A 27,771-nucleotide genomic window follows, 5' to 3' on the forward strand; every position below is an offset into this window, starting at 1 on the left:
AAGAATATATATATATATATATATATATATATAGTCTTCCTTTTGTTTTTCATAAAAGTTTTTGTTTACCTCTTTTTTCTTCTCTTTCATTTTCTCTTTTATTTTCTTTGTAGATTTTTGATCTTTAGAACAACAAAATTTCTAAATTTGTATGATTGGACTTATTCTAGTCTTACAAAGGTGTATATATATATAGTCCTTGCTATGCGTGATGGAGTTTATGGTTTTCAATCTTATGAGTGACTATCGTGAGATTGAAACTGCACTATGTTCTGTTTTTAGAGGATGAGTTTGGGAATGTTCCTGGATTCATCTAGGTATATAGATAGATAGATAGATAGATAGAGAGATAGAGAGAGAGAGAGAGAGAGAGAGAGAGAGAGAGAGTCCCAAGTTGGGACACGTTCTTGCCTCTTCAACGTTGGTGCCCACATTCAATGTGTTTAAAAGAATGTTACACGGATATTTGTATGTTTAAAGAAAGAACAGTTTCTATAATATCAAGTAGAGAGTGGTGGACCATGCAGATCAAGGGCATAATTTGGTACTAACCTCAAAGCAATGATGGAGAAAATCTAATAGGAGATCATGGTGCTACAAAAAAAGGATAGATGGCATTGGGAAAGATTATAAGGAGGTTGTGGATGTCTAGGCAATGCATGCAAATACATAGTCCAAGGCCACCAAAGTTGAAGCATGCAGATTGAAGCTATAGGTGTTGATGCTAAGGATGACAAAATCCAATTGTACTACATTCATTTCTCATGCTATGCATGGGTAAGGTTTCATAATGCCCGTCATCGCATCTTATGCCTTCACATGAGAAATAACTTAGAACTCAAATTGAAAGTGCAAGAGACATACGATATGGGACCCAAACGGGGGGCCTACCTCGAGAGCAATTCATTTAGATGCCAAGGATACAACCACTTTAGAGCCCTTGATCAACCATCAAGGCAAGGATTGCCTCCTATGGCGACCTCGATCAAAGAATTCGTGAGCAAATAGGCTAGCTTTAAAGCCAACGTAGATGCGGGAGACGTGAAGTTTTTGACGTCCCTCAAATTGCTACAAGGGACTCTCTGGCTGTAAATGAGTGACGAATGCGTGTGATAAAATCAAGCCAGCCTGACAAGGGTGCACGGGTGAAACTATGGAGAGGTCTTCATGCTTGAAGCAATGCAAGGGCTCTGAGAGTTGAATGCTCACGGAGCGCTTCCACGACAGACAGTTTGACGCGCAGGCAACCCAAGGCTTGGCCGTGGAGATTTTTGCAGGCGACGTAGGCGTTATAGCGTGGGTTGCGAAAAGAGGCGTGAAGGTTAATTGTGAAGCACCGCTCCTGTGCAAACTTAGAGTGACGGTCACCAAGGCGCGACGCGCGACGACGAACAAACCATGACCAAGGTTTGGGCAGGCTTGCAGGCGCAGGACACGTGGCGCAGGACACGTGGCAGACCGCACAATTGCTGACGTGGCGCCTAGCCAGGTGGCAGATGATGTGGCATCCAGCTCAGAGCTGACGTGGCACACTGACACGTGGCAGCCAGGCTGGCAGACCTGTGGTTAGTGTGACCTTGTTCAAGCTAACTGCAGTTAGCTGACCCTGGTTAGGGATCTGGTCAGAGGACAGCCTAACCAGACTGGACTGGTGCAGTTAACCAGGTTGGTTCAGTTAGTGGCCAAGTTACAGACATCTAACCAGACCAGAACAGGACTGATCTGGTTAATGTAACCAGTAGTTACCCATCTGGTCACTGTTCACCAAAAAAAAAAAAAAAAAAAAAAGAGTTACAGAGACAGTTTTAGGGGAATATATATATTGTTGATGCTTTGGCAATTGTGTGGGTGTATGCCTTGAACTGACAGCCAGTACTGGCATAGATTGTAAATGCAAAACACCTCTTGTTGAGGTACCTCTGCTGTTGGAAAAGCAAAGGTAAGTGTGCATCAGTTACCCGCACTGTGTGAGAAATCTGCAGAACTCAGAATATGGATCAATCACCTATCCAGTGGGATTCACAAGATAGGGATGTACATCCAGGACAGAGAAATGTGCCGCAAACTCAACAAGAATTTGAACAGATGGTATGCACTCGTATACAAGAGCTGGAAAATCTAAAAAGGGATCCCAGGGCTCAGCATTTGTTTCCAGCAGAAGCTATGCCTAATCCAGTATATGACGTGCCAATGCCAGAGGCACACTCTCGTGTACAGCCTGAGAGAGAGAGATCTCATAGATCTCATAGGAGACGGTCCCATAGTAAAAAGAGATCGAGGCATCATCACCGATCTCCTAGTCCATCACCGTCTACCTCGAGTTCGACTTCTGTGTCTTCTTCTTCCTTATCAGATAAACCATCCAGGAAAAGAAGGAAACACAAGAAGTCTGGGAAGAGAAAGTCTTCCAAAGCGACCAGGGAATTTAAAGAGGGAGGAAAATCTGTCAAGTTTATGACCTACAATGGACAGTATGGTCATACAGACAAAGCATTGCAGTTTATCAGACAGTTTGATGCTGCATTCGGTACTGAGAAATTTTCAGAATCCTCCAAGTTAAGAATGGTCAGTCTACACCTAACAGCAACGGCTAGTGCATGGTGGAGTGCACTGACCACAGATGGGTCAGCCCCAAGGAAGTGGAAGGGCTTCAAGAAAGCCTTCTACCAGCAGTTCATGCCTAAACAGTTTAGAGACCATGTTCTTCAAGATTGGGACAGCTTGCACATGGATGCAGGGGATACAGTGGATGGTACAACCAAAAGTTCTGGGATGCTTATTTGCAGGTTGCACCGTTCAAAAGGATCTCCAAAGGCACCCAGATGAGGAAGTACAGAGCAGGTCTCACTCCAAGAATTCAGGCAGTAGTGAATGCTTTGGGGGCAAAGAATATTCAAGATCTTATGCATTCAGCTTCAGTAGCGAGTCTTGTGCCGCTACAAGATCCATTTACAGTGCCATCCTTGCATGCAGGACGTGCTGATAAAAAGAAAACTGATTTTCTAAAATCAGAAAAGAAAGAGTCCCCTAAGGCTGAAAAGAAAGGGTTTCAGCCTCAGAAGCTGTGGGGTACTCAGTTTTCAAAGACTTATAAGGGCAAATCTCTATTCACCCCTGAACAGATAGCGGAATTCCGTAGAGATGGGAAATGCTTCAGGTGCGGTAAAGAGGGGCATGTGGCTGCCCAGTGCCCAGAAAAGCCTTCAACATCGAAGGGAAAAGAGGCAGAGAAGCCACGAGGACCGCGAAAGCCAATGGCAGGAGGAATTCCTGATATACTGGGTCATGCTTTGAACCCAGAAGAACGAGAATTGCTGCTATCATGGGGCAAAGTTAGAGACCAGCAAGCGCTAATTTTATTTGATCCAGGGGCTACTGATAATTTCATATCAGAGGATCTAGCCCTGAGGCTGGGAATAAAGACGGAAGAGTTAGGCAGGGCTTTGGATGTCGATCAAATGTTTTGTGGAAATCCTGTGCCAGTTACTCCCTTGATAGGGAAGCTCCGTCTACATGTTCAGAGTTATGTGGATCAGGAAGACTTCTTCATTTCTCCACTGAAACATTATGATGTAGTTTTGGGGATGCCTTGGTTTCACCGCAAGGCAGTGAAGTTGACTCTTCCTGAAAGAGTGCTGGAATTTGTGCATAGGGGGAAAAATCAGTGTCTAATTGCCAGGAATAAAGGGGACACTATCCCCATTGTATCTGATGTTTCATGCGGTAAAGCAATAAAGTCTGCAATTTCTGCGTACATGGTTTTTGTAAAAGAAAAAGAGAATGATATGCATGCTGAAATGAATGATGCAGACAAAAAGAAGTTCCAGTTTCTTGTAAACTTTAAAGATTGCTTTTCTGATGTTTTGCCAGGGGAGTTACCCCCAGAGAGACCAGAAGATCATCAGATAGAGTTAATGCCTGGTAGTGAGCCACCAAACAGACCCCCTTATAGAGTCAGTGCGACTCAGAGAGAGGAGATTATGGCTCAGGTACAGGACTTGCTGTCCAAAGGGTTGATTCAGCCCAGCTCATCTCCTTTTTGTTCCCCTGTACTGTTAGTACAGAAGAAAGATGGTTCATTCCGTATGTGCGTCGATTATCGCGCACTGAACAAAATGACCATCAAGAATAGATTCCCTATTCCGCGTATTGATGATGTCCTGGATCAGTTAAATGGAGCTTCAGTTTTCAGCAGGATAGACTTAAAGAGTGGCTACCACCAAGTGAGGATACAGCCTCAGGATGTACACAAGACAGCATTCCGCACTACATTCGGGTTGTATGAATACTTAGTGATGCCTTTTGGGTTGACAAATGCTCCAGCCACATTCAATAGAATGATGGATCGCATCTTCCGGAAGTACAGGCATTTTACTGGTACTTTCTTTGATGATATCTTAGTTTTCTCTAAGACAGAGGAAGACCACAGAGAACATCTTGCTATAGTATTTCAAGAGCTGAGAAATCATCAGCTCTATGCAAACAGCAAGAAAAGTGAATTCTTCCTGGAAGAAATCCACTATCTGGGGCATATAATATCCAAGAATGGGATACAAATGGATCCAGCGAAGATCCGTGCCATTCAGGAATGGCCAGAGCTGAAAACTGTGCATGAAGTTCGAAGCTTTTTAGGCTTGTGTTCTTACTACAGAAGGTTTATCAGACATTTTGCTGACATCGCCGCTCCATTACATGACCTCACTAAGAAAAATGCAGCCTTCACATGGGGATTATCAAGGAAGAAAGCATTCAATACACTCAAGGAAAAGTTGACTACAGAGCCTATTCTGGTAGTTCCAGATCTGTATCAGTCTTTTGATGTGGATTGCGATGCTTGTGGAGAATGTATTGGAGCTGCGTTGCATCAGAATGGTCATGTAGTAGCCTATGAAAGCAGACGACTTCGGGATGCGGAAAGATATTTAGGAATCTATGAGAAAGAGTTATTGGCTGTAATTCATGCCATCCATACCTGGAAACATTATCTTTTGGGTGCAGATTTTACTGTCAAAACAGATCACCAAAGTCTGAAATACTTTTTGACTCAGACCAAGCTTTCAGAGAAGCATATGAAATGGGCAAACATGCTGTCAATGTATCATTTTCAGATTGTCCATACCCCAGGAATTCGGAACAGAGTGGCAGATGCCTTGTCCCGAAGACCCCATGTCAATAATGTAACTATTGCTTATCATCAGGACCTGGAAGGCATGAGGGAACAATATGCTCATGATTCTGATTTTGGTGAAATTTTACAGCAGATGCAAGAAGGGCAATCCACCAGTCACTATTCCCTGAAAGATGGGTATTTAATGAAAGATGATTGCCTATGCATCACCCAGGAGATGAGGAAAAAGATTTTGGGGGAATGCCATGCACCTCCCTATGTTGGACATAGAGGAATTACAGCAACAACTCTAGCCCTGGAGAGATATTTCTTTTGGCCAGGAATGCGGAAAGATATACATCAGTTTGTTACGGAATGCCTTACGTGTCAGAAAGTGAAGTATGATAGACGGAAGGCACCTGGCCTACTTATGCCTCTTCCCGTGCCTCAGGCACCATGGGAAAGTATTACAATGGACTTTATTTTTGATTTGCCGAGATCAAAGTCAGGGAATGATGGAATCTGGACTATCATAGATAGATTCAGCAAGCAAGCTCATTTCCTTCCGGTTCGTAAAACCATAAAGGCAGATCATATGGCTAAGCTGTTCATGGCACAAATCTTTAAACATCATGGTATGCCTAAGTCCATTGTTAGTGATCGAGATCCCAGAATGACCAGTCTATTCTGGAGAGCTTTATTTGATAACATGGGGACGAATCTGAATTTTTCTTCTTCTTTCCATCCCCAGACAGATGGTCAAAGTGAAGTAGCAAATTCAACAATTTTGGATATGCTGAAATGCTACGTGGGTGACCAAAGTTCAGACTGGGAAAAGTACCTACCATTAGTAGAGTTTGCTTACAATAATACAGTACATAGCTCTACAGGGAAAGCCCCTTTTGAAGTCATATATGGGAAGGTGATTTTGCCACCTATATTGAGGACTAAAGATGAAATATTTGCAGCTGATCAGTTTGTAAGAGACCTCCAGACAGCTTACAGCCAAGTCCGGACAGCAATTGAAAGGTCTCAAGAGAAACATAAAAGGGCTGCAGATAAACATAGGAGACAGCTAGATCTCAAGGAAGGGGACTGGATACTTTTGAGGTTTGAAAAAGCTAGGCTCCGCAAGTTTAAAGGCAAACAGAAAGTGTATGCAAAGTTATCTCCCAGATATTATGGCCCTTTTAGGGTTACAGAAAGAATAAATGAGGTTGCATACAGATTAGCATTGCCAGAGCATCGGAGGATTCACAATGCATTCCATGTGAGTCTTCTAAAGAAATTTCAGGGACCAGAGCCTACAGAACCAGTATCAGAAGATCCACCAGAAGTCGATGAGCTGGAGGAAGTCCTTCAGCCAGAGCAAATTGTGTACCATACTGTACGTAAAGGCCCTCAGGGTAAGGAATTTTACAGGTATCTTGTAAAATTCAAGAATTATACGGCATTAGATGCCAAGTGGATGGACGAAGACATGTTATCCGATCATCCACAGCTTTTGGATGTTTACAAGGAAGCTTTTCAGTTGAGGTGAACTGAATAGAAGCCGAGGGGATGTCACCACAATGTAAATATCCTAAGTCAAAGTACAGTTGACCATTTATTTGATCATAATTAAAGAGTTTTATATGTGTTAATTACGGTCAAAGAGTTATTTTAATGGTCGAAGTATTGACTATGGTCAAAGATACTTGACTCCAGTCAAGTAAATCTGACTGCGGTCAGAGAGTGTTGACTTCGGTCAACAAGACTTGGCATGCGCCAAGAGGGTTAACCCCGGTTAACCAAGATGTGCCAACTCCGGTTGGAGAGACTTGGCTATAATTAAGGCGCCTTGACCCTTGGTCAAAGCTCTTTAATTATAATCAAGAGTGTTGACTCCGGTCAACCAGAGAAAATATATATATTTATTTGTATATATATTTGTTTAGATGTGCACATGTGTTCAGTGGGGACGCCCACCGTGACTAGGATTAGTCCACAGTGTGTTATTTGCATGCAAAGCGCTAACAATTAATGGGTACCATGGTGGTGCGCTTTAATTAATTGTTGCAGGTACTAGGAAGGATTATTTTTCCTAAGCGAAATGGGAGCCTGACAAGCATCTAGGAAGCGGTTCGTGTGACCGAGAGTTTTGAAGACTCCAGAATGGCCCTTAGTGGCTTGTAATAGGATTTAGTCTAGATTTTAGACAAGTGGCATGTTGCCAATTTGAATGGGGCTTGAAGCTCTTGTAAAAGAAGGATTTTTCACGTTTTAGAGAGAGACTTACGAGACAGCTCTAAGCTGAACTTCTGTAACAGAATTTCTGAAATGAATAAAGACCTTCGGGGGGGTCTAGCCCGACAATTTGTCCTGGGCCCTAGTGTATCTTCGTAGAGAGGGAGTGAGGGAAAGCTTTGGAGAGTAGAATTCTGTCTGGTTTTTGTGAAGCCATAGCTGTTTCCTCAGTTCGGTTGTATTCTGTAAAGATTTCTTTTCAATTTTTGGATGTACTATTAGCTAATAGAGGGTTTTCAGTTTCATAGATCTTGAAGGGTCTCAAGAAGACTTGAATATAATCATATCATATCAGATCATTGTTAGATTGCTAAATGGCAATTAAGGAAGCGCTGGGTGCAAGGGTTCCCATAGCCATGCATGCCTCCTCAAACCCCAAAAAGGTTAGCTGGGATATGATGAGGGTCTTTCTTACCCGATGTTATATTAAAGGGCACCTAGGTCACATCATTGTATATGGGACTACTTCCCTCGAAATCGATGTGTCACTTAGTGCGACTGTTCGAGGGGTGAGGCACATTAGGATTTTCTCCAATACCCCCCTATAGGTCGAAATCTATGCCTTCACATGAGAAATAACTTAGAACTCAAATTGAAAGTGCAAGAGACATACGATATGGGACCCAAACGGGGGGCCTATCTCGAGAGCAATTCATTTAGATGCCAAGGATACAACCACTTTAGAGCCCTTGATCAACCATCAAGGCATCATCTTGTAGAGCTAGGATTCTTCAATTCTGGCAAGGGTTTCAAGGTCTCTGCATGACCTCGAAAATATACCCTTTTGCTCATCCATTTTCAAAGTGCGTGCACCAAAAGAGGTAGCACGAAAGAGCAATTCCGAGATTTAGCATCAACTAGCCCAAGATGTTCCAACGACTTTTGGGTGCACTGCAAGAGGGAGAGTGGCCTGCAAAGTAAGGGAGAGACTCTCCTTTTATAGAACATGAAGGTGACTTGAGGGTAAAGGCTTGATGGTATTTTAAGGGCAAAGTTGCTTGAGGAAGATGCTGAAAGGTGGCTAGCCAAAGATTGCTTATGGGAGAAGTGTGTGTATGGAACAAGCTTCCCATGTAACGAATTGATGAACTTAGTTCCCATGTAACCAACTTAGATGAACGTAATATCCATGTAACTGAATGAGATTAATTGAGTTTTTATGTAACAAAATTAGACAATCTTAATGCAATTTTCCATGTAATTGAACTATATAAAGTCCAGTTGTCAAAACTGATTTGATGTGCTCCGGGTGATGATACGTGTTGTGGCGGAATATATTATTACCTTGGTAGTCTATCACATGTAGCTATGTGAACTAACATTTTGGAGTGTGTGTCCATTGGCAGCTAGGCTTTGGAGTCTTCAAAGCCTTTGCACCTAATTTATGCTCTTCCTCTAGCCCTTCTGCAATAGTCTTAATGAGCTTATAGCTCTATATGTCCTTTTATTGCCCTCACTTAGGCTACAACCATCGCACGCCCTTCAGGCTTCCATAGGCTATGGCCATTCCATGTTGATCAGGGACTACGCATGTGGCTACTGTGGAAGAGGCTCAGTTGAGAACAAGGCTGGCCAGAGTATGCTTTAGACCTGTTTGAGAGTGAACTGTATGCTATAACCATCTTATATACCACTCTTCTCCTAAACGAGTTGTAAGTTTTACCCTTTTAACATATGGCTGTTTGTTGGAATATTAGCCTGTAGCGGTTACGGGAACCTTTCTATATTCTGTCCTTATGTTGTAAAATCTCTCACACCCCCCCACATACATATCTTCAGTAGACATGTAGAGTTGATTGCATGCAGGCATGTATAAATCTTAATCCATAGATTTGAGATGCGACATTTTCAAGCAATTGCAGGTAGGCAGTTATGAGAACCTTTCTAAATGCTGTCCTTACTTTGTATAAATCTCTCACCCCCCCACATCATACACATCTTTTACAACATGTAAGTTGATTGCATGCAAACCTTCCTTGTATGCACATGTGCACGCAAATCCAAGTACACATTGCAAACTGCTTTGTAGTCATCAAAATGGGATTTCGTGCAAATATGATTTGTTGCTACTCATTTTAAAATCATAGGGAGATCATTAGGAACAATACTTGTCTTGTTGAAGGTAGAGGTTCTATCTTCATACATAGATTTGTAATTTGCGACTCCTTGCAGGGTTTCTCTGTTTGTAGATATTTTTATAAAGAGATTGTGAATTCATGTGGATTTGTGTCACGTGTGTACATGGTAAACTCTATAGCTTCTTATTTCTTGGAAGTGAAGAAGATGTTGGAATATGGAAGCAAGAACTAGAACTAGAAACTGGAAATGAAATAACAAGACTGAAAGACTAGAAATACCTTGAGAAGAGTGTAGACAAGACACAAGCTAGACTAATTGATTACAATGATGTGACCCATTGAATATATGGGCCAAAGTACAAGACATAAAGCAAGAGTGCTTATGGGATAATTGTAGAAGTGCCACATGGCACATACTCAAGACATAAAGACTAGACTTAGACTTAGACTTAGACTATTGTAGACTAGGACATAGTACACTTAGTGTGCACTTATCTCCAACACCCTCCTTAAGTGGACACTAGGAGTAAGATAGAAAGACAAGACTAGAAGATAGACATAAAGACTGATAGATTGAGAGAAAAGATAGAAGACATGACAGACAAAAGATCCTGAGACACCCCTCCTCAAGTGATATCCTCATATGGGTCCACAAGGGTAGGGACAAGATGGATCTAAAGCACAGTCAGATTGATAGACAAATAGACAGACAGACAAGACTAGATAGTCAGAAGACTGATTGTAGACAAATAGAAAGACCAAGACACTAGAACCCCTTGACCTACATCATCGGTGGTCAAGGTGGTAGACAAGACATAGAAGCAATCAGAAAGCCCACTTCTCATCATGTGAGGAAGGAACAGCAGGATCAACTGATGGAGATGTTGCAGCAACATGGGCTGAGGTAGATGCAGGAGCTGATGTAGAGGTTTTGGAGTAGCACTCCCTCTCCCGGTGATTATCACGGCCACAAATGGTGCATGGATGAGCCTTGAAACAGTCTTTCTCCACATGATTAGTTTTGCCACAATGGGTGCAAGGCTTTCTTACCTTAAAACTTCCTTTCTTTGCTAAAAATGCAGTGTCAGTTACCTTTCGTTGTTGAGTTCTTTCTTCCTCTTGGAGAGCATTGATAATACCCTCAAGAGAAGGATTATTATGATACTTCAAGGTAGTGACAAGAGTAGCATAGGAGTCATGTAAGCTTTTGAGAAGCACAGCAATAGCATTATCTTCGGAGATGGGAGACTTGACTGACGCAAGCTGAACCATAAGACTGCGAAGATAATTGACATGAGAGGCTATAGTAGCTCCTTCCTACATATGTAGATCAAAGAATGAGATCATAAGTGCAATCTTAGAGTTTTTAGATCGGGCTCCAAAAAGAGTATCCAAAGTGATCCATGCTTGAGGAGCAGACTGTATGTCGGAGATGTGATGAATGTAATCATCTCCAAGGCCGAGCAATATGATAGCATAGGCTTTGTCGTTCTTGGCAGCAACAACTTGCTCAGATGGACCTTCGGGAGCATCACGGTGAACAATGTCCCAAAGGCCTTCTTTCATAAGATGGCACTTGATTTTGATCTGCCAAGTATGAAAGTTGGACCCATTGAATTTGTCGATAGATATGAGAGAATGAGAGGAGGATGCCATGTGGGAAGGTCTTACCTCTTGCTAGGATGCAAGGGCAGTGTCTATTCCCTTACAATATTGCAGAAATAAATGAGAGAAAGAGATCCCAGAAGCCAGTTCTCTCACCACTTTGTCAGGGCCATAGCATATGACAGCCCATCGAAGCAGGAGGAACCAGCAAAAAAAGGAGAGACTGTTCAGCAAACTGAAAGAGGCAAAGCTTAGTACCTTAAACCCGGGCAGAGGTAGAGGTGCAAAAGGATGCAGATCTCTGTGAAGATGGAGCTGGAGAAGTCAGCCTGTGCAGGTACGGATTCCGTACAGTCGTACGGACTATACGGACAGCTGACGATGTGCGGATGGCGAACAGAGTATGGAGTACGGTCGACGTACGGATGAAGTACGGGCAGCGTACGGGCGGCGGAGTACGGACGACACACGGCTGCGTACGGACAGAGTACGAACGACGTATGGCAGCGTACGGAAGAGTACGGATGACGTACGAAATTTGGGCGACGCTGTACGGATAGCAGAGGTGGGTGCTAGACTGCGCAGATCTGTCGGTGACAGCAGGTGCTGCGCAGATTTGGCGTGACAGCAGATCTGGCGCTCAGATCTGGTTGAGCTGCGCAGATCTGAAGCAGAGATTTGGAGCAGGAAACAGGCAGCAGAGTCGCGCAGATCTGGAGCGCAATGGCGGGGCAGAAAGAGGGGCAGATCTGCAGCAGGGGAGAGAAGAGGCAGATCTGAGCGGGGGGGCAGATCTGTATCTGAGAAGAGACAGACTTGAGAAGAGAGAAGAGGGATCAACCTAGCTCTGATACCATGTTGGAATATGGAAGCAAGAACTAGAACTAGAAACTGGAAATGAAATAAAAAGACTGAAAGACTAGAAATACCTTGAGAAGAGTGTAGACAAGACACAAGCTAGACTGATTGATTAAAATGATGTGACCCATTGAATATATGGGCCAAAGTACAAGACATAAAGCAAGAGTGCTTATGGGATAATTGTAGAAGTGCCACATGGCACATACTCAAGACATAAAGACTAGACTTAGACTTAGACTTAGACTATTGTAGACTAGGACATAGTACACTTAGTGTGCACTTATCTCGAACAGAAGAGTAGTTTGGGATGAATATTAGTTGAAACAAGCTTAATCTTCATTCGTTTGCAACATGCATTTCAAAATTTTATGTATTCACTATAAACGTCTCAATTATGGGCCAGAAGATTGGCATGTGGTGAAACGTATTTTTGCTGTCATAAGTTGCATTTGTGTGTCATGTTTCTTGATCTCAACTCTTGAGCACTTGTTCAAAGAGTGGGAGGGGGTTATTTAGTGGCAATATATGGAAATTTCTCAAGACCAAAAAGCCTCTAGGGGTTGAGTGAAAGTTGTGGCACATGTTTAACAATCATCCCATGTGCATGTGAGTCCAAAGTTATCAGGGGCATACTCTTTCCCATTCAAATGTAAGGTGGTGCTAGAGACAAAAGCTCTAATCTCTTGAGAGTGCTCCATAATAATTGAAAATCTTACATGAAAAATGATTCACAAGACTTTAGATACATCTCTCTCTCTCTCTCTCTCTCTCTCTCACTCACTAGTTGAACTAGTAATTAGTTGTGAGAGCTATCAATATTGGGTCCAAGACAAGCATAATCTTCATCCCTTTTCCACATGCTTTTCAAATTGTTTGTACTTGAGTATAAACTTCTCAATTAGGGGCTAGAAGATTGGCATGGTATTATGTTCTCTTTTCTGTCATAAGTCTCTTTTCTGGTACCATGTGTGTGATTCTCCTTGACTTGTTCGGGGGGTATTTAGGGGGCAATATACGGAAATTTCTAAATACACTTTCGAAAACTTTTGGACTCATGAAGAGTGGGGCAAAAGGCAAAACAACTTAATACGTATTAAGAGCAGTGGAAGACTTTATTTCCTTTTGCACATGGTGTCATTGTGTCGCCCTTTTCCTGTGTGCCCCTCTTTCTGTGTTTATTATTCACTTTCCTTTTCCTTCCCATCTATCATCTATTCATGTTCTGGTTTAGGTCTATTTACTTTCAGAGTTATTTTGATTGTGTTAAAGTTTGGTTTCAGTGATGGCTGGGACAGAACTACCCAAGTTGTAGCCTTGGCAGAGCTTATGCTTGATCCTTATTACCGTACATTCCGTGGTTTTCAGGTGGGACTGCTTATCTTCTAACACCAGTTGGAATTTTGTTTATTTTTCTGAGCTTCATTGTTACAAATGTTTCAGATATGGGGATTGATTTCAAATAAAGTATCTCGAATGTACAATTGTTGAATCAACAGGCTTTGATGGACTGTTTCTTCAAGGGGTTGGTGGTGGGTGAGGGAGTCTGATCATTGTTGGTGACCTTTGAAAAATGTTTTGGTTAAAGTGTTTTAGTAGGATGGCACAGTAAAGTCAAAAATTTGGCAGAAACTTTCAGCGTAGTCTTGATTAATCAAAATTTCCAAAGCACAAGGCTGCTCCGTTTGGCCATCAATGGTTGGACCTTGAACAATATAGTCTGTCAGTCTGTGCGTGGATTGGAATATATGTTGGGGGCTATAAAGTGGTTGGAAGTGTTATCAAGAGATCCAGAACTAAAAACTTGAAGATGCAATAGAATTGTGCTAACCTTTATGTAGTGCCAAATGTGTAAGGACTGTGGGGGTCAATGCGAAACATACAAGTATGTGGAGTTAGTATTAAACTTTAGAATCCCCCTCGATAACTTTGGGTTAGATTTGAAGGTAACAAAATATAGGACACATTTTCCTTTTGGATATACCAAAGTTTCTTGCTGAATTGTTCAATTAACTAGTGCTCGTGAAATTCAGTGTTGGATTTTACAAGGAAAGGCTACATGATCTTCTTGCAACGTCAAAAGTCTTCTGGAGCATATATTCCCAACAATGATCATATTTCTCCTATTCCTCTTCTTACCTTCCTTTTATATAAAGAGATTAAATCCTGCAGAAGATCAGTGTCTTAATACCTGGTCTATCATGTCCTTGTAAGTCCCTCACATTTTTGAAAAGCTAGAGGGAGGATCTAAAAGTGGTGTTGCTGTCTTTTTGCAGGCACTTGTTGAAAAGGATTGGCTGGCTTTTGGGCATCCCTTTGCAGATCGAATGGGCATGCCTACGTACAACAGCAGTAATATCTTTGCATCGGAAAGCCTACGTCAGAGTGCAGGAAGTATGAGTACTACTTCTCCAGTACGCGTCACTCCTGGCTCTTCCTTCACATCTTCTTTAGCTACTCATTCTCCTGGAGTAGCCTCGAACAACTACTCTCCCATATTTTTGCAGGTATGAAAGGTAACTTTTTTGGGTTATGTAGCTTGCATTCTGAAGTCCTGGTTGACAATCAGTGAGTGTACCACAGCATTGTCTAAGCCTTGTCAATACTCAGTACAGTGCTCCACATCTTGCCATATCAAAAATTGAAAGCCTAAATGCAGGGATGCCTCTTTGAAATTGGGGCTACTGCAAAATATTAATTGAAGAATGCTTGTGCCAGCATGCTTATGCGTCAGAGGAAACTTCGGTGAAGGAAGAGTTTTGGAGCATACCTTAATTCTACATCTTACCTATGCATCCCAAAATTGGATTATCTTACGTAAAACTCAATAGATATGGTGGTCTGTTTGATGGGCTATCAAGGTTTTTCCTTGTGAATAAGTTCAACCTTGCGTTAATCATGAAGCTCTCTTCTTTCTCAAAACGCTAATATGCATAAAGTCTGTGAATACGCCAGAAATTTTTCAGTGGAGAATGTTGATGAGATACACCTTCTGCATCAGACTGAAGTTTGCTTGCCTCGACTGTAGCTACATGTTTTTCATCCTTGAATAGCAAGATCTGCCTCACCTCTGTGCAGATGAGCTAGTTTATACTCAATCTGCCTGAGCCAAACTATATGCCGGCCAGCTCTCGTTGCTCTGGTTGGATGCCGTGAAGGTCCTTCCATGAGATACTGAGCTCTTTATTCTTCTCTTGGGTATCAGGAGGCTTGAATGTAGCTTCTCTTGAGCTTCATGACCTTCTAAGCTCCAATCATGAGCTCGCTTTGTTCTCATACCTATCACAAACTCTCTGTGAGCTATAAAAGCTTCTTCCACTACTGCTTATGGCATATCCATTAGCACAGACGATCTGGAGTGTTGTGAGCATGTCTACAACATATGGCCTGCAGGTATCTTCTATATTTTTCATGGATTGAGCAATGAGTTAGTTGCATAGGCATAGCCCACCACACTAGTTGTTGGCACTTGCTCCCTGGTTCCCATAGGCAGTGAGCTCAGACCCAGAGAAGTAGACTGCAAGGCAGCAGTCAGGGTTCTCCTTAAGTGCCTTACGACAGCCAAGTCCTTGTATTGCTGTACTTTTTCCTTTTTTTTTTGGGGGGGGGGGGGGGGGGGTTCACAGAATTAGCCTTGTACATTGGAACAGCTGTCACGATATAAACAATATGTACCCTGGCCAAAAGTTCGGGAGAGGATCAAATGGTGTATCTAGGAACTCACAATGTTGTTTTCGACCACAAGGTCAAAGATCAATAGTCGATGCGCAGTAGAGCATTGTTACTGTGCCATCCCCACAAGTGTCATGATTTGGATGCAGGCCATCATACAACAATTTCTCTTAGACATGCTAATATAACCACACACCCATAAACACAAAAGCATGTACATAAACACCAGGCTTCGTACTCATCCCTATCAAAACAAAAGAGGTAATGGGCATGATTACGGCTAGCACTTAAGAATTTTTTTAATGAATTCTCGTCATCCAAGCTAAGACTAGATCAAACAGTCTTAAGAAATGGAAACTTGTAAAATATTCATCCAAGTGTATTCATCCAAGTTGTTTACTGCTATTGGAAAATCCTTTCCATTTTTACTAGTGTGGTGCTTGGTGAGCATAAATTTTCCATGTCTACCAACATGGGAAAATAAGGCTATGAAACCGGCCTCTAATCACTCAGAGGGCAGTGGAACTAAACCTTTAATCACTTCAGCACTTATTTACAGCTCACAAAGCATATATCACAACCATTAACCATTGCATGATCACCATTTGGCATTTACCCATTTGTTCACAAACAAAACCACTGAAAAAGGGATGGAGGCTAGAATGCCCCTGCTCAACAGACATAGACAAGTGCACCCGGTTGGCCCCAAACACCGTGGCGCCCCTTTCGGTATTTCTTTATATTTCACAGTGAAATGATTACAAGTTGCATCTGGGAGACCTTCCCTGCAACTGAGCACGCAGCCCCAATTCACTAAGCCTTCGCAAGGCTTTCAAGCATATAACACCATCACATAAGTGCACTTAACCCATAGGCTCAACCCAAAGGCATTCTCTTTTCCGAGTGCAATTCCATTGGCTGTCCAGATGCAATCACACTACTGCACCCCAGCTGCACTCTCTTTGAGTGGTTTCCAGATGGCATTCACAAAGCTTTTCAAAGCTCCAAAATAAAATCAGCAAAGTACCCAACCAAGGAATGACTCATGTAGCACTGCCTGGGCACCTGTGAGCCAAGAAAGAGGCGGCACACGAGGCCAACCAATAGCTTATGGCAAAAAGAAATTGCAGTAGCAAAATCACAACTCACCAAGCCCTGAAGACTCGAACCAAGTCCTCAATCGCCAAGAGGACATAGTAGCCAATGCCCAATTGCATTCTCAGCCAAAGAGGAGTGCAAAGGCATGAAGAAAGAGCATTTACAAGAGCCGACCAGCAAGAATTCCACTGAAAAATGCGAAAAGAAGCACTTCTGTCGCGAAGAAGTGGGAGTTCTTGGGCTCAAAAGAAGCGTGCTTCAGAGAGGAATGCATTGAGAAGGTTTTGGAGAAGTTTCATCGCCGGAAAGTCCTCCAAAACTGAGAAAAACCAGTCAACCAGCACGTCGAACCACTCGAAATTCAACAGAAAGCTGTAGCTTTGCAAGAGGAGAGGCCCAGGAGGCGGTAGAAGCAAAAAGGTCCAGAAAAAGCCACTTTTGCAAATTCGTCCAACAAAAGAAGTGCTCAGCTCTGCCCGTTCTACCAAACGCACGGAGGGAAAAGCATATCACTACGAAGGGGAGGCAGAGGGGAAGCCATCGGGCCAAACGGAAGTCGAGGAATCCAAACGGGTGAGGAGTTATGAAGAAAAACGGAATTCAGCTGGAGGAGGCTGAAAAACCAGTCCAAAATCTCAACAAAGATGAGAGAGAAAACCACACATGTGAAGTTTAGAAGGCCCAGGAAGGTCCAGGAATGGCAAAGGAGCATGTAGAAGGCATGAGAGCCACCTGGAATTCTAGGGGGGCCACTGAAGGTACATTGCCCTCTAGGGGGCCCATTAAAAATGCCACGTCATCATTTCCCAACAACCACTCTTTTAATTCCTTGGAATGCCTTTGGGCCTAGGGATTAATTACGCTTATGTGCTAGGCACCATGCTGCGTTTAATTACACATTATTAAGCCCACGCTTGGACTTTTAAAACCAAAGTTGTCACGGTCTTGTAGTACATTAAAGTACCTAGAATTTCACGCCCCCGTGACATACCCCTCTCTTGAAACAGCAAACCACAGTTTGCTGCCCCAAAACACAGGAGCGAGCATGAAATATAGCATAAAAGAGTATACAAGAAAGCCGCAGCTATAGTATACAGAGACAGTGAAAATATGGCTAGGAGAGGCATGCATCCATCCATATATATTGCTCAAAATCTATGTGATCCTCGGCGATCAATAGTCAAGATACATCAATATCATGAAGTCTCACAGCGGAAATACTGTCAGCTCAGTATCTCGGATGAAACATACAGTGTCATCAAGCGACCTCATGAAATCACAGTGAGCCCGTCTGTACTGAGGGAGTGGAGGTGCTACCCCCCTCTCGAACATCAGGTAATGCTCCAGACGCTCGCTCTGCTGAACTACCTGTAGGAGCCCGGACCGCAGTCGGGGCTCTAATTGGAAAGCATCAAGGTAAAGCTGCAATATCCCAGGTGAATCTGCCAGTTCACCTTCCTCCATCCATTTCGCATCAAGTGATGGGTAATTTTGAAATTTTACCAAGTAACGACGGATAACTTTACCCTTGAGCTTTCTATCTCTGTGTGCCAGAATCTGCTTTGGGACCAGAAGTTCATCCTGTTCTTCCACTTCAGGCTGCACCTCATCAGGTACATCCTCGGGAATATCTCCATGATATTGCTTTAATAAGCTCACATGAAAGGCATTATGTATCTTCCAATGCGGAGGCAACTTCAGCCTGTAAGCTACTTCGTTTATCTTTTTAGAAACCTGGAAAGGACCATAGTAACGCATGTTCAGCTTTGTGTACAACCTTTCCTTGCCTTTCTTATTTTTCAGCCTTGCCTTTTGAAAACGCAGCAAAACCCAATCACCTTCTGTGAATACCAATTCCCTGCGGTGCTTATCTGCTGCTCTTTTCTGCTTGTCTTGACTTCTTTGCAAGGCATATTTGATCTTCTTGTAAGCCTCTTCAAGGCTTTCCACAAAACGATCAGCTTCGAAGATTTTCGCTTTTGTATGCAAAATGGGAGGTATCTTCCTAGCACCTTCCACTATTTCAAAAGGTGCTTTACCTGTGGATGTGTGCACCGTATTATTGTAAGCATATTCCCAACATGACAACGTTGCATATATTTTCACCAAAGCGCTACCACGTGAGAAGTTTGAGGCATTTCGCAGTGCCCTGAACTTATATCCGTTTGGTGATTGATCAGCCTTGTACATGACATTGGTACTGCAGGGGGGTGTTAGAATTATAGATATAATTCGGCAGTGACCAATGTAATATAATAAGCTAGTTAGGGGCACTTTTCCCTCTTTAAGAGGTTTTTCCCCCTAACTGCAGTTAGTTCACTAACTATGGTTAGTGACTACTAAGGTTTTGTCACTAGGACAAAACCTTATCCTTCTCACTTTGAGTTTGTACTCACACACTCTATTCTATTGCAACTACGTCTTCAGCTTCCTGCTCTCTCAATCTCTCTTGCTCTCACTCACTCCCTCACCTTCATAAAGTCCATGGATATGATCTCTCATCTGATTGATGTTATCTCCAAGGCTTGCAAAAGGCTAGGTGTGCCTTACTTACTTGACACGAGAAACAACATGTCACATATTTAGTATGATATTGTTTAATCGTTTCTAATCTATACAGAGATGAAATTTATCTTCGTTTTTCTTTTTCAATATCACTGACGATATGAAAGGTGAGAAACTATGTTGAATCTATCCCAACTTGAGGTATTCTTCTAGATGCCTTCGCAGCTCGGTTTCTTCAACAAAGCTTAATCTATAGGAAGGCCTATTTATAGATTTTGGTCCCAAGATAAGTTGAATCTTCTGCTATACAAGTAACCCATATTGCAACTCATCCCTGAACAATCAGAGAACTGCTGCGATCTAACTAGCGAACTTGGCCATTTATCCTTGAGGTAAATCTTGTTCACCTCGTAGAATGTATTGCACATCTATCATCTTGAATTGATAAATGTGCTTCTTCCAATTAATGATTGGATTCTTCTTAGAATGCTATGCCTTTCCCAGGGTTATATTTGCGTGAGCAAGCCTAGTCAATTCAAAGTCCAGCTTCTCCACATGGTCCTAAATACAAAGCTCTAACTGGGTGACCCTTTGGTCTCATACTTCAGAACTTCCATTTGCTAGTTTTAATGTATACGCGTAATGAGATGGACTCGTATTCAAATTCAGCCTCTTCATGAGCTTGGAGTTAATTACATTATGCATTCACGTAGAGTCAAACAACACAATGACATCATGGTTGGCTACTTGCCCTTTCATTTTAATTGACCACGTATCACTAAAGGCCATCCCTTTGCCTGGGCCTAGATAAAATATTATCAGCTGCACTATTCACTAACTTTTTTTCCCCCCCCAAAGAAAGGAACCTTCTATTAATGCTTGAAAAACTTTCATACAAAACAACAGCCCCGAAGGTGTTGAGTATGGGAAAAACCGGGATAAAGGCTAAAAGAAGAAAACCCAACCTGTTCCAAAGAAACCCAGCTCACTGCCTAGGGAGCTGTAGGCCAAGCCTTGCAAAACTGTGCGCGCATCGCGATAGGCGTCCTAGAGCCCGGGGTCCCCCGCTCCTAGGTGGAGCGCAGGGTTTAGATGACATCGGGTGTAGATGATATCTTGCCAGATGGCAACCAGGGTAGCTGAGGGTGTAACCAGATGCTCACCCATCACCAGACTACAGCGAGCAACCCAAATGTTCCACGCCATGATATTGGCTACTACCTCCCACAGGCTATCCTCTAGAGGGGAATAAGGATTTGGGATATCAGGAGGGACTGCCTCATGGAGCTCTATCCTCTAAATGCTCTGACTCTGTATCCAGTAAGCTGGAGAGACCTCATCAATCTGGAACACGTGACCTCCCTCAATCAACCAGGCCACCATCCCCCAAGTGTTGTCTCTCTGAATGCTCTGCATGCAGGTCATAATCCTAAGGACTCCCATCTAGATCCTCGCTGCGCTACGACAGCTTCAGAGGCATTGAGGGATTGTTTCAAAAATCCAGAAGAACAACAGTGACACTGCTCCAACCATGGGCCTATGGGCAAGCCTTTGTGGGCGGCCGGCCAGAAGTAGGAGATCTTCCTCTGCCGCAAACTGGACCATAGACACGTCCAAACCTGGAACCGACCTCCTGGGGCACCCTCTAGGCTACCCCATGCCTCTCCCTCGAAGGGTTCCAAGTCAAGGAGTCCATCTGAAGCCTCCTGCCAATCCGAGTGGTATAGGGAAGGAAAGAACCTCGTTCACCTAATCTGCGAGGCCAATCCAGGAAGGCCAAAACCACTCTTTCGGATCCCACTGGACCTCCCTCAAGGGCCTACCTTCCCAAAGCCAGAGGTGCCATCTGGTTATCCTTCTTTGGGAAGCTAGGAGGATCGACGTGCCACTCCTTCCCTAATTGGCCCACAACTCTGATCATCTGCCAATGAATCCCATCCAGACTCTCGTCTATCTCTAGGTCTCTAGCATATGCGCTATGGCTCCAAGCCTCGCCTCTGCCTCCATGGGTAATCTGCTCCATCTGCCGACTATTCACTAACTTAACAACATATACACACAATAACACATGTATTGACCTCTAAGAATCGTATCATGGAGATATAACCCCACCTTATGAAAACCTGATGGAAAAATGTAAAGAGTCTAAGGGACAGACCGTGTTTATTCGTAGAGATCCTGTTGCCTTACTTTTGCTTGTCATGGTTTGAAGTGTTTATTTGGAGCACATCTAGAAGAACAAAAGTAAACAAAATCCTCCGTCCAGAGTCGACCACCAAAATCTCTAGGTCATGAGTCATGAGTCATGACACCAGAAACGTTAAAACCGTGTAAAAACTATAGTCATCTTGTATGAAAGTCCAAGTTTCAATTGCGAGGACAACAGACATCTGACATCAAGGCAATTTAAACAAGGCGTTCTTTTCTTTGCAAGCATCAAGATGATTAAAATCAGATATGTTGCAAAAAGGACTATGGAAAGCTCATAACTCAAGAACCAATACCACTGCAACTGAATACATGAAGAGGGACTCAATCATGGACCATCGAGGGCTCACTTTACATGCAATTTACATGCAAAGAAATTCACCACTATGTGATTTATACTTGCACACATAAGCTTATTTCACAAGGACTTCAGGCAAGTGTTTGAACAAAAGAGGACAGTCTATACGCAGAAGGAATTTTTGGATAGCTACCGTAAAATTGGTCTCTTTTTCAGAAGTTCCCACCGAAACTTCCATTGCTGATGCATGCTTTGTAAGGATAGGATTGATTTTAGATGGAGGCAACGTTGAAGGCTATTTTGAGATTTCAAGAGTGAGACAGCAGTTGGATATGCATCACAATGTTTGCTGTGTATATTGCAGTGGGTGGACTGTGTGGCACAACTGTTGCGGCTGTATCCTCGAGCATTTGAATTTTCATCGGTAAAACAATTCAGTCTCTTGACATCAACTGCCAATGACTCTAGCTCTCAAGAAACATGATAGTGATTTTGTGAAGGTGTTTTTGCAGGCCTTTCTTGTGGAAGTGTTGGATTGTGTATTGTCTTGTCGGTTTGGCAATTTTCTCTGTAACAGGTAATATATGAAGTCCCGCACAGTTTTGCAGAAGTATGGTTTTGGATTGTAAGAGTTTTCTTGTCATGACTATACTTCTCCTAGACCTTTTTAGAGTTTTTGTCTACATGAGGTGGCAGAGTCTGTTCATGCTGTATATAAGGATTCAAATTTTGATACAATACACAAACAGCAACTTTATACACACCAATAGCCAGTACTTATCAAGCAAAGCGATCCCACCGTGAAAATTTAGTGGTGTTTTGCAGACATTCAAGATCCAATGTTTAGATCCCTCTTTTTGCAAAGGATGATCTAGATAATGATTTGCAGTCATGGACGCCTGTATTCTCCTTAGAAATAGTACTCAGGATGAATGCACAAAGCATTTGTGGACATGCACTAGTCTTGTACATAGATGCTCAGAAATGTGATCGGATGGATCCTGCATATCCTAAGAAGGTGATGCTAAAAAAGGAAGACCTGTCTCAAAAAATGTGTTTATTGTGATCTGATGGATCCTGCATATCCTAAGGAGGTGATGCTAAAAAAGGAAGACCTTCTCTCCTTGAAATTAGCTTTTATTGATTAAGGAACCGCCCAAGATCGAGAATAGAAAGGTTTTTCAGTACCCAAGCTCAAAATTTGCTCTTTAAAAGCTGTCTGTTAGAATTTCATTAATGATGTTTATAAAATACATGGAGGACTTTACATTGGTATGAAATCAAGAAAAGCTCAGTAAAAACTTACTACTTTTAAAAAAGGGACATTTTCCCAGTGCCTAGATTTTCGAGATATGCAAGAAATATATACTAATCTTGGCCAAAATCTACTAAATATGGAATCTAGCAACAAAGACCCTGACCCAGCAGACATTAAGTCCAGGAATACTCTAGAGCTAGTTAGTATTGAATTTTGAATTGTAGTTCCAAAATATATGGGACTTTAAAGAAGGCTTAAAACACTTGAAAGCAGCAAAAGGACTTGTCATATGTTGCGTGGAATGATTGATACATTGCATGAGTGACGAGTCACACATGGCATGGTACTGCTGCATGGCATGAGTGGCACGCAGCATGGGACAGCCATATGGCATACGAGAGAGACTCCACACATGGCATGAGACACTTGATGCCCAACATTTTGACATGTGGCACTCCCAACATCCGACACATGGCACCACTCACTAATTATCAAGTGTTAGGACTATCCTTGGCCTGAGACATCCACTCGTCATGGCTAGGATCAAACCTCTTCCAACCCACCAAAAAGTAGGAAACTCCCACGACCTGCCAAATAGGAAAAGGAAAGTTTCTCCCAAGCCATAGTTCACTAAACTGATATCTTAATGCCAGCCCAGACCTTAACATTGGGGTTCCCCATTTTTCATTGAGCTGCCCTCCTGCCTTGGAGTTCCCTTGCATTTTTCATTGAGCCTCCTTGGCCGTCACACTGACTACTAGGAGCTCTTACGACTGCCCGTCTGCCCCCTTTTGGAGGCTTTTGGGCTCAACTCCCCTACTTGCGGCCAGTTTTAACTCAGTTTTTAGCCAGCTACCAGGTCAGTTTGCAGCTAAATTTGCAGCCAGTTTACAGTCAATTTTCAGACCTGTTTGTGGTCAGCTAATAGCCAGTTGCCTGCTCTCCCTCCGTTCATTCTCTAGATGAGGGCGGAGAGCACCAATTTTACAGTATAACCTGGGTATAGCTCAAGTTTTGAAAGCCAATTTATTTTAACATGTACTCCTGGAGATATTCGTCACTATATGTACTATATAGAGAATTTTCCAATGACTAAATGTCCAAATTCTTTGGAGGACCCACAAGAGCTTGTGTTCTCACAGCTTTGTTGTCAGAACTTCTCATGAAGAGCTCCCATTTCCTTTTTTGAGGAGACGGAGAATTTCAACGTACAGGCATGCATCGAGCTATAAATAGAAGGCAATGATGATTCATTGTTGCAAGGTTCATTGGAAGAAAAGCCAACTTTTTAGAGATGCTTTGAAGTCTTTTACCTTAAATAAGTCTTTTTACTTCTGTTGTGTAGGTTTTCCTTTGTTAGTGTTCAAGGACAAGAAAGATCACGTTTTGAAGATTGCGAATTGTGGGAGAGCTTTGAGACCAATAAATGGATGTTGGACTCTAGGAGAGTTCAGAGTTTTTCTAAGTCTAGAGGGATCACAAAGTTTCAACTGTGCTGGTGTGTTGAGAGGAAAAGCATTTATGTGTTTGTGTGAGAGCAATTGTATGTGTGTGCACGCTTGCGGATGTAATGGGGCAGTTTGTATTATTATATTACCTAGCCTTGTATCTATCGAGTTGGTGAACTGTGATTTTGTGGCATGTATCTTGAGATGTTCCCATCCATCCCTCCCCCCCCTCCCTCTTATTTCTTTTAGTCTGTGTGTGCTCTGGGCTGCTGGGACAAAGGAAAGGATTAAGGACAGAGACCTCTCTCATACAATTAAGCGGCTTGTAATACTGAATTATTCTTGATGTTGCAGTGAAAAAGAGAGAGAACAAGCTGGAATTGTAGACTCCTGTGGCTGTATGTGGGTTTATTTAGAGAAGCAGCGTTCTGCAAGAGGAAAGGAACATGAGCACTTCAACATCTTTTATGACCGGGAACGCCAAGATGGAGCAGTACTTCCTCCTGCTGCAGCTCTTGCTCCAACACTTTGGCCTAACTTTTTTTTGCGATGGGCTTGTCCATCTGAGGTTGGTGGGAGCCTGCCTAGTAGTTGGGTGCAGGGTGGTGAGCTGGAAAATCAATGCCGCGTTTTGGCACAGTCGTTCTCTGGGATAAAAAAGGTCAGTTGCGCAACTAGCTTTTCCTTGTGTAATAAACATTTTAATTTTATGTTTGCGAGTGTAATTGTGCCTTGTTTTGTTTTTCTTTTTCTCTTTTGCAAATGGTGGTAAATATATAAGTAGCCTTGAATTCACTAGATGACAGTTCAGGTGTTTTATATGTGGGATTTATTTCTCAAGTTAATCCCCAGCCTTAAAAGGGTGAGACATTCAATACTGGGTAAAGGATCAATAGCTTTGGATTCACTAATGATATTTCAAGCGTTTTAGATGTGGGAATTTGTTCATGAGTAAGGGGTGAAAATTTCAATAGGGTCATAATGCTCAACTAAAATTCAGAAGATATGTAAGCAGCTCAGAGCTTGGTAGGTATTTCGCTTTGATTTTATTCCTTTTTTGGTGGAATACCAAACTATAATGACATGAAAATGTAGTGTGGATCTGAGCTTATAAAGCTGGATATTGAGTAATTGATTTCCATGTGTGTATGTGCATGCCAAATTTGAAGGCAAAGGAGAAATCTGAAGCGAAGGTCAAAGAATTAACAGCAAGGCTAAAGTTGATGAGTGAAGAGCTGCGTATTGAAAGGCAGGCAGCAACGTCAGCAGTTGCATCATCGGCACGTCTTCGGAAAGAGAGCGTTGCCATCAAGCGTGCCTTGCAAGCAATAGGATGTAAAATCCGGTTCTCTGATCGGGATAGTGTCCTTGACATGAGCTCCTCTGATGAAGATGAATCTCGTAGAGCCAAGATGGTTGACAGAAATGAACATAATTGTAGTGGTGTGACAGATGCGCTTTCCAAGGCTGAATTAGAAGACCTTGCAGTCTCTGTGTCTATATCACCAGAGGCAGATTTGTCGGCGAGCCTTTTCAGAAGAACATGTGGAGACACTTGTAATTTGGAAACTGAGGAAGGGTGTAAATGGCCTGCAAATGGATGTGCCCGCATGGGCAGTGCATTTGTAGGATTGAGGGCTAATTTTGATGCATTGGAGCATCTATCTATTCTTGATTGCTATTTCAATGTAGAAGAAGATACTGAGCGTGACCCTTGTGCCCAACCTCCTCAACAACATGGTCTTGGTGTTACATAAACACGAGTCTTACATTTTGTGTGTCCATTAGTGTATCTTGTGATCTATCATGTCGCTTCATGTTTTCTTAGAGTTTATCTCACTCCTCACATTGTTTAACGTGTTAGTTGAAAAACTTCTAGTGGGTTTATGTTTCAAGGTCTGCAGGTAATTTTTAAAACGTAGGATAAAGATCTGTGTAGTTGTGCTTTGTTGGGGGGGCTGTGGAGACACTGGTCTATGCTTTTCTATGCTTATAGTTGTACTCCTAAACACAAAATTGAAATTCATATAAAGGCTTGAATGTAGCACTCTTAAAGGTGTCGTGATTGTTGGAAAGCTCGAGGGGTGATTGAATGTTAACTTTTATATCCTCTCTATAGATTTTAGTTGGTTTGAGGTTTCATCGAGGGAGAGATGTGTCTACGATTGTTTGGTATTTATAACTTGGATCTCCATCCAAATCAAATTATGCATGTTTATTATTAATAGATGACCTTTATAAACTAAAGAAATTAGTGTATTTTAAAAAGTATAAAAAGCAGTATACAAAAAAAAAGAGGTACAAATTTCCATTTGTATCATAGATATAACAAAGAAATGGATGAAAATTGTCCATTGGAAAGCATGTCCATATTTACAAAGCTCATGTTATACACAAGTTACTTGCGACAACACTGTTTCCATTGAATTCTCAACATGACACCATAAACTCCATTGCATGTAGCAAAAGAACTAGCTACTGTCGCATCCCAATAAATGTCATCAAAGCACCGTTGTGGGTGTTCACCATGTTGTAAATGTTTTCTAACATCTGACACCCAAGTATTCATTTATATGGAGGTATTTGCTTTGAATTTTTCTTGGCACTTGGGGTGAAGGGCATTCACAACCGTGACATAAACCTCCTCAACATTTTAATCTCTCTCTCCCCAATGGGCATTTCTCAAGGAAAAAATCTTAGAGAAGATAAACGGTAGCGTAATTAATCAAAAGTATGAGGAGCATGATGATACTAGTGGCCATTGTTGATTTGCTACTATATTAGTGGATTGAATTTTCTTATGGAAACTGAGCGTAAACAGTATTGGGAGATTACAACTTTCTCTCTCAACTAGTGAGAATTCAAATCATTCTTAACACTTGCAAAATTAAGTCGTGTTGAAGGTTAGAATCCTCATAATCATATTCTATTGTCCATCTTGGGCCACATTGTTTGAACTCAATAGAACTTTAGGCAATTGTCAACATAAGTGCATGATCATCTACAACATCATGAGAGCCTCATTGCATCAAGCTAAGTAAACCACTTGGAGGAAGCTCAATGTGTGCTATTTGAGTGGCCATCCATAACTTAATCCTTGGCGACATTGAAACTTTTAGAATTGATGCAACTCTAGAATCAAACTTGCCAATTATAAGGCTGCACAAATCTTATTGAATTAGTGTGCTAAGCCAATCTATGGGGAATCCCAAGAAGAGCCATCTTCATGCACTTAATACAATTCTTTGATTCCTCAAAAATCAATTATGGTCTCAAACATAACAAATTATCATATCTCAAACTCTTTGGATATCCTGATGTAGATCAGGCCAATAGTTTCGATGACAAAT

The 27,771-nt window shown here is 42.2% G+C and overlaps 1 protein-coding gene across 3 annotated transcripts in view; it reads left to right on the forward strand.

Moving 5' to 3' along the window:
* LOC147881080 (phosphatidylinositol-3-phosphatase myotubularin-1-like) overlaps positions 1 to 26,203 on the forward strand; it is a 92,975-nt gene extending 66,772 nt beyond the window's left edge. For all 3 annotated transcript variants that reach the window (XM_087402471.1, XM_087369653.1, XM_087369654.1), the window contains 6 exons: positions 13,218 to 13,302; positions 14,211 to 14,441; positions 22,080 to 22,139; positions 22,228 to 22,292; positions 24,776 to 25,082; positions 25,591 to 26,203. In XM_087402471.1, coding sequence (XP_087258597.1) covers positions 13,218 to 13,302; positions 14,211 to 14,441; positions 22,080 to 22,139; positions 22,228 to 22,292; positions 24,776 to 25,082; positions 25,591 to 26,178 — 1,336 coding nt within the window. In that variant the 3' untranslated portion in view covers positions 26,179 to 26,203. The remainder of the gene's footprint in view (positions 1 to 13,217; positions 13,303 to 14,210; positions 14,442 to 22,079; positions 22,140 to 22,227; positions 22,293 to 24,775; positions 25,083 to 25,590) is intronic.
* Positions 26,204 to 27,771: the final 1,568 nt, after the last annotated feature.

Source organism: Dipteris shenzhenensis, chromosome 31, assembly GCF_047967505.1.
Source record: "Dipteris shenzhenensis isolate YYH24624 ecotype China chromosome 31, Dip_SZ_1.0, whole genome shotgun sequence".
NCBI lineage: Eukaryota > Viridiplantae > Streptophyta > Polypodiopsida > Gleicheniales > Dipteridaceae > Dipteris > Dipteris shenzhenensis.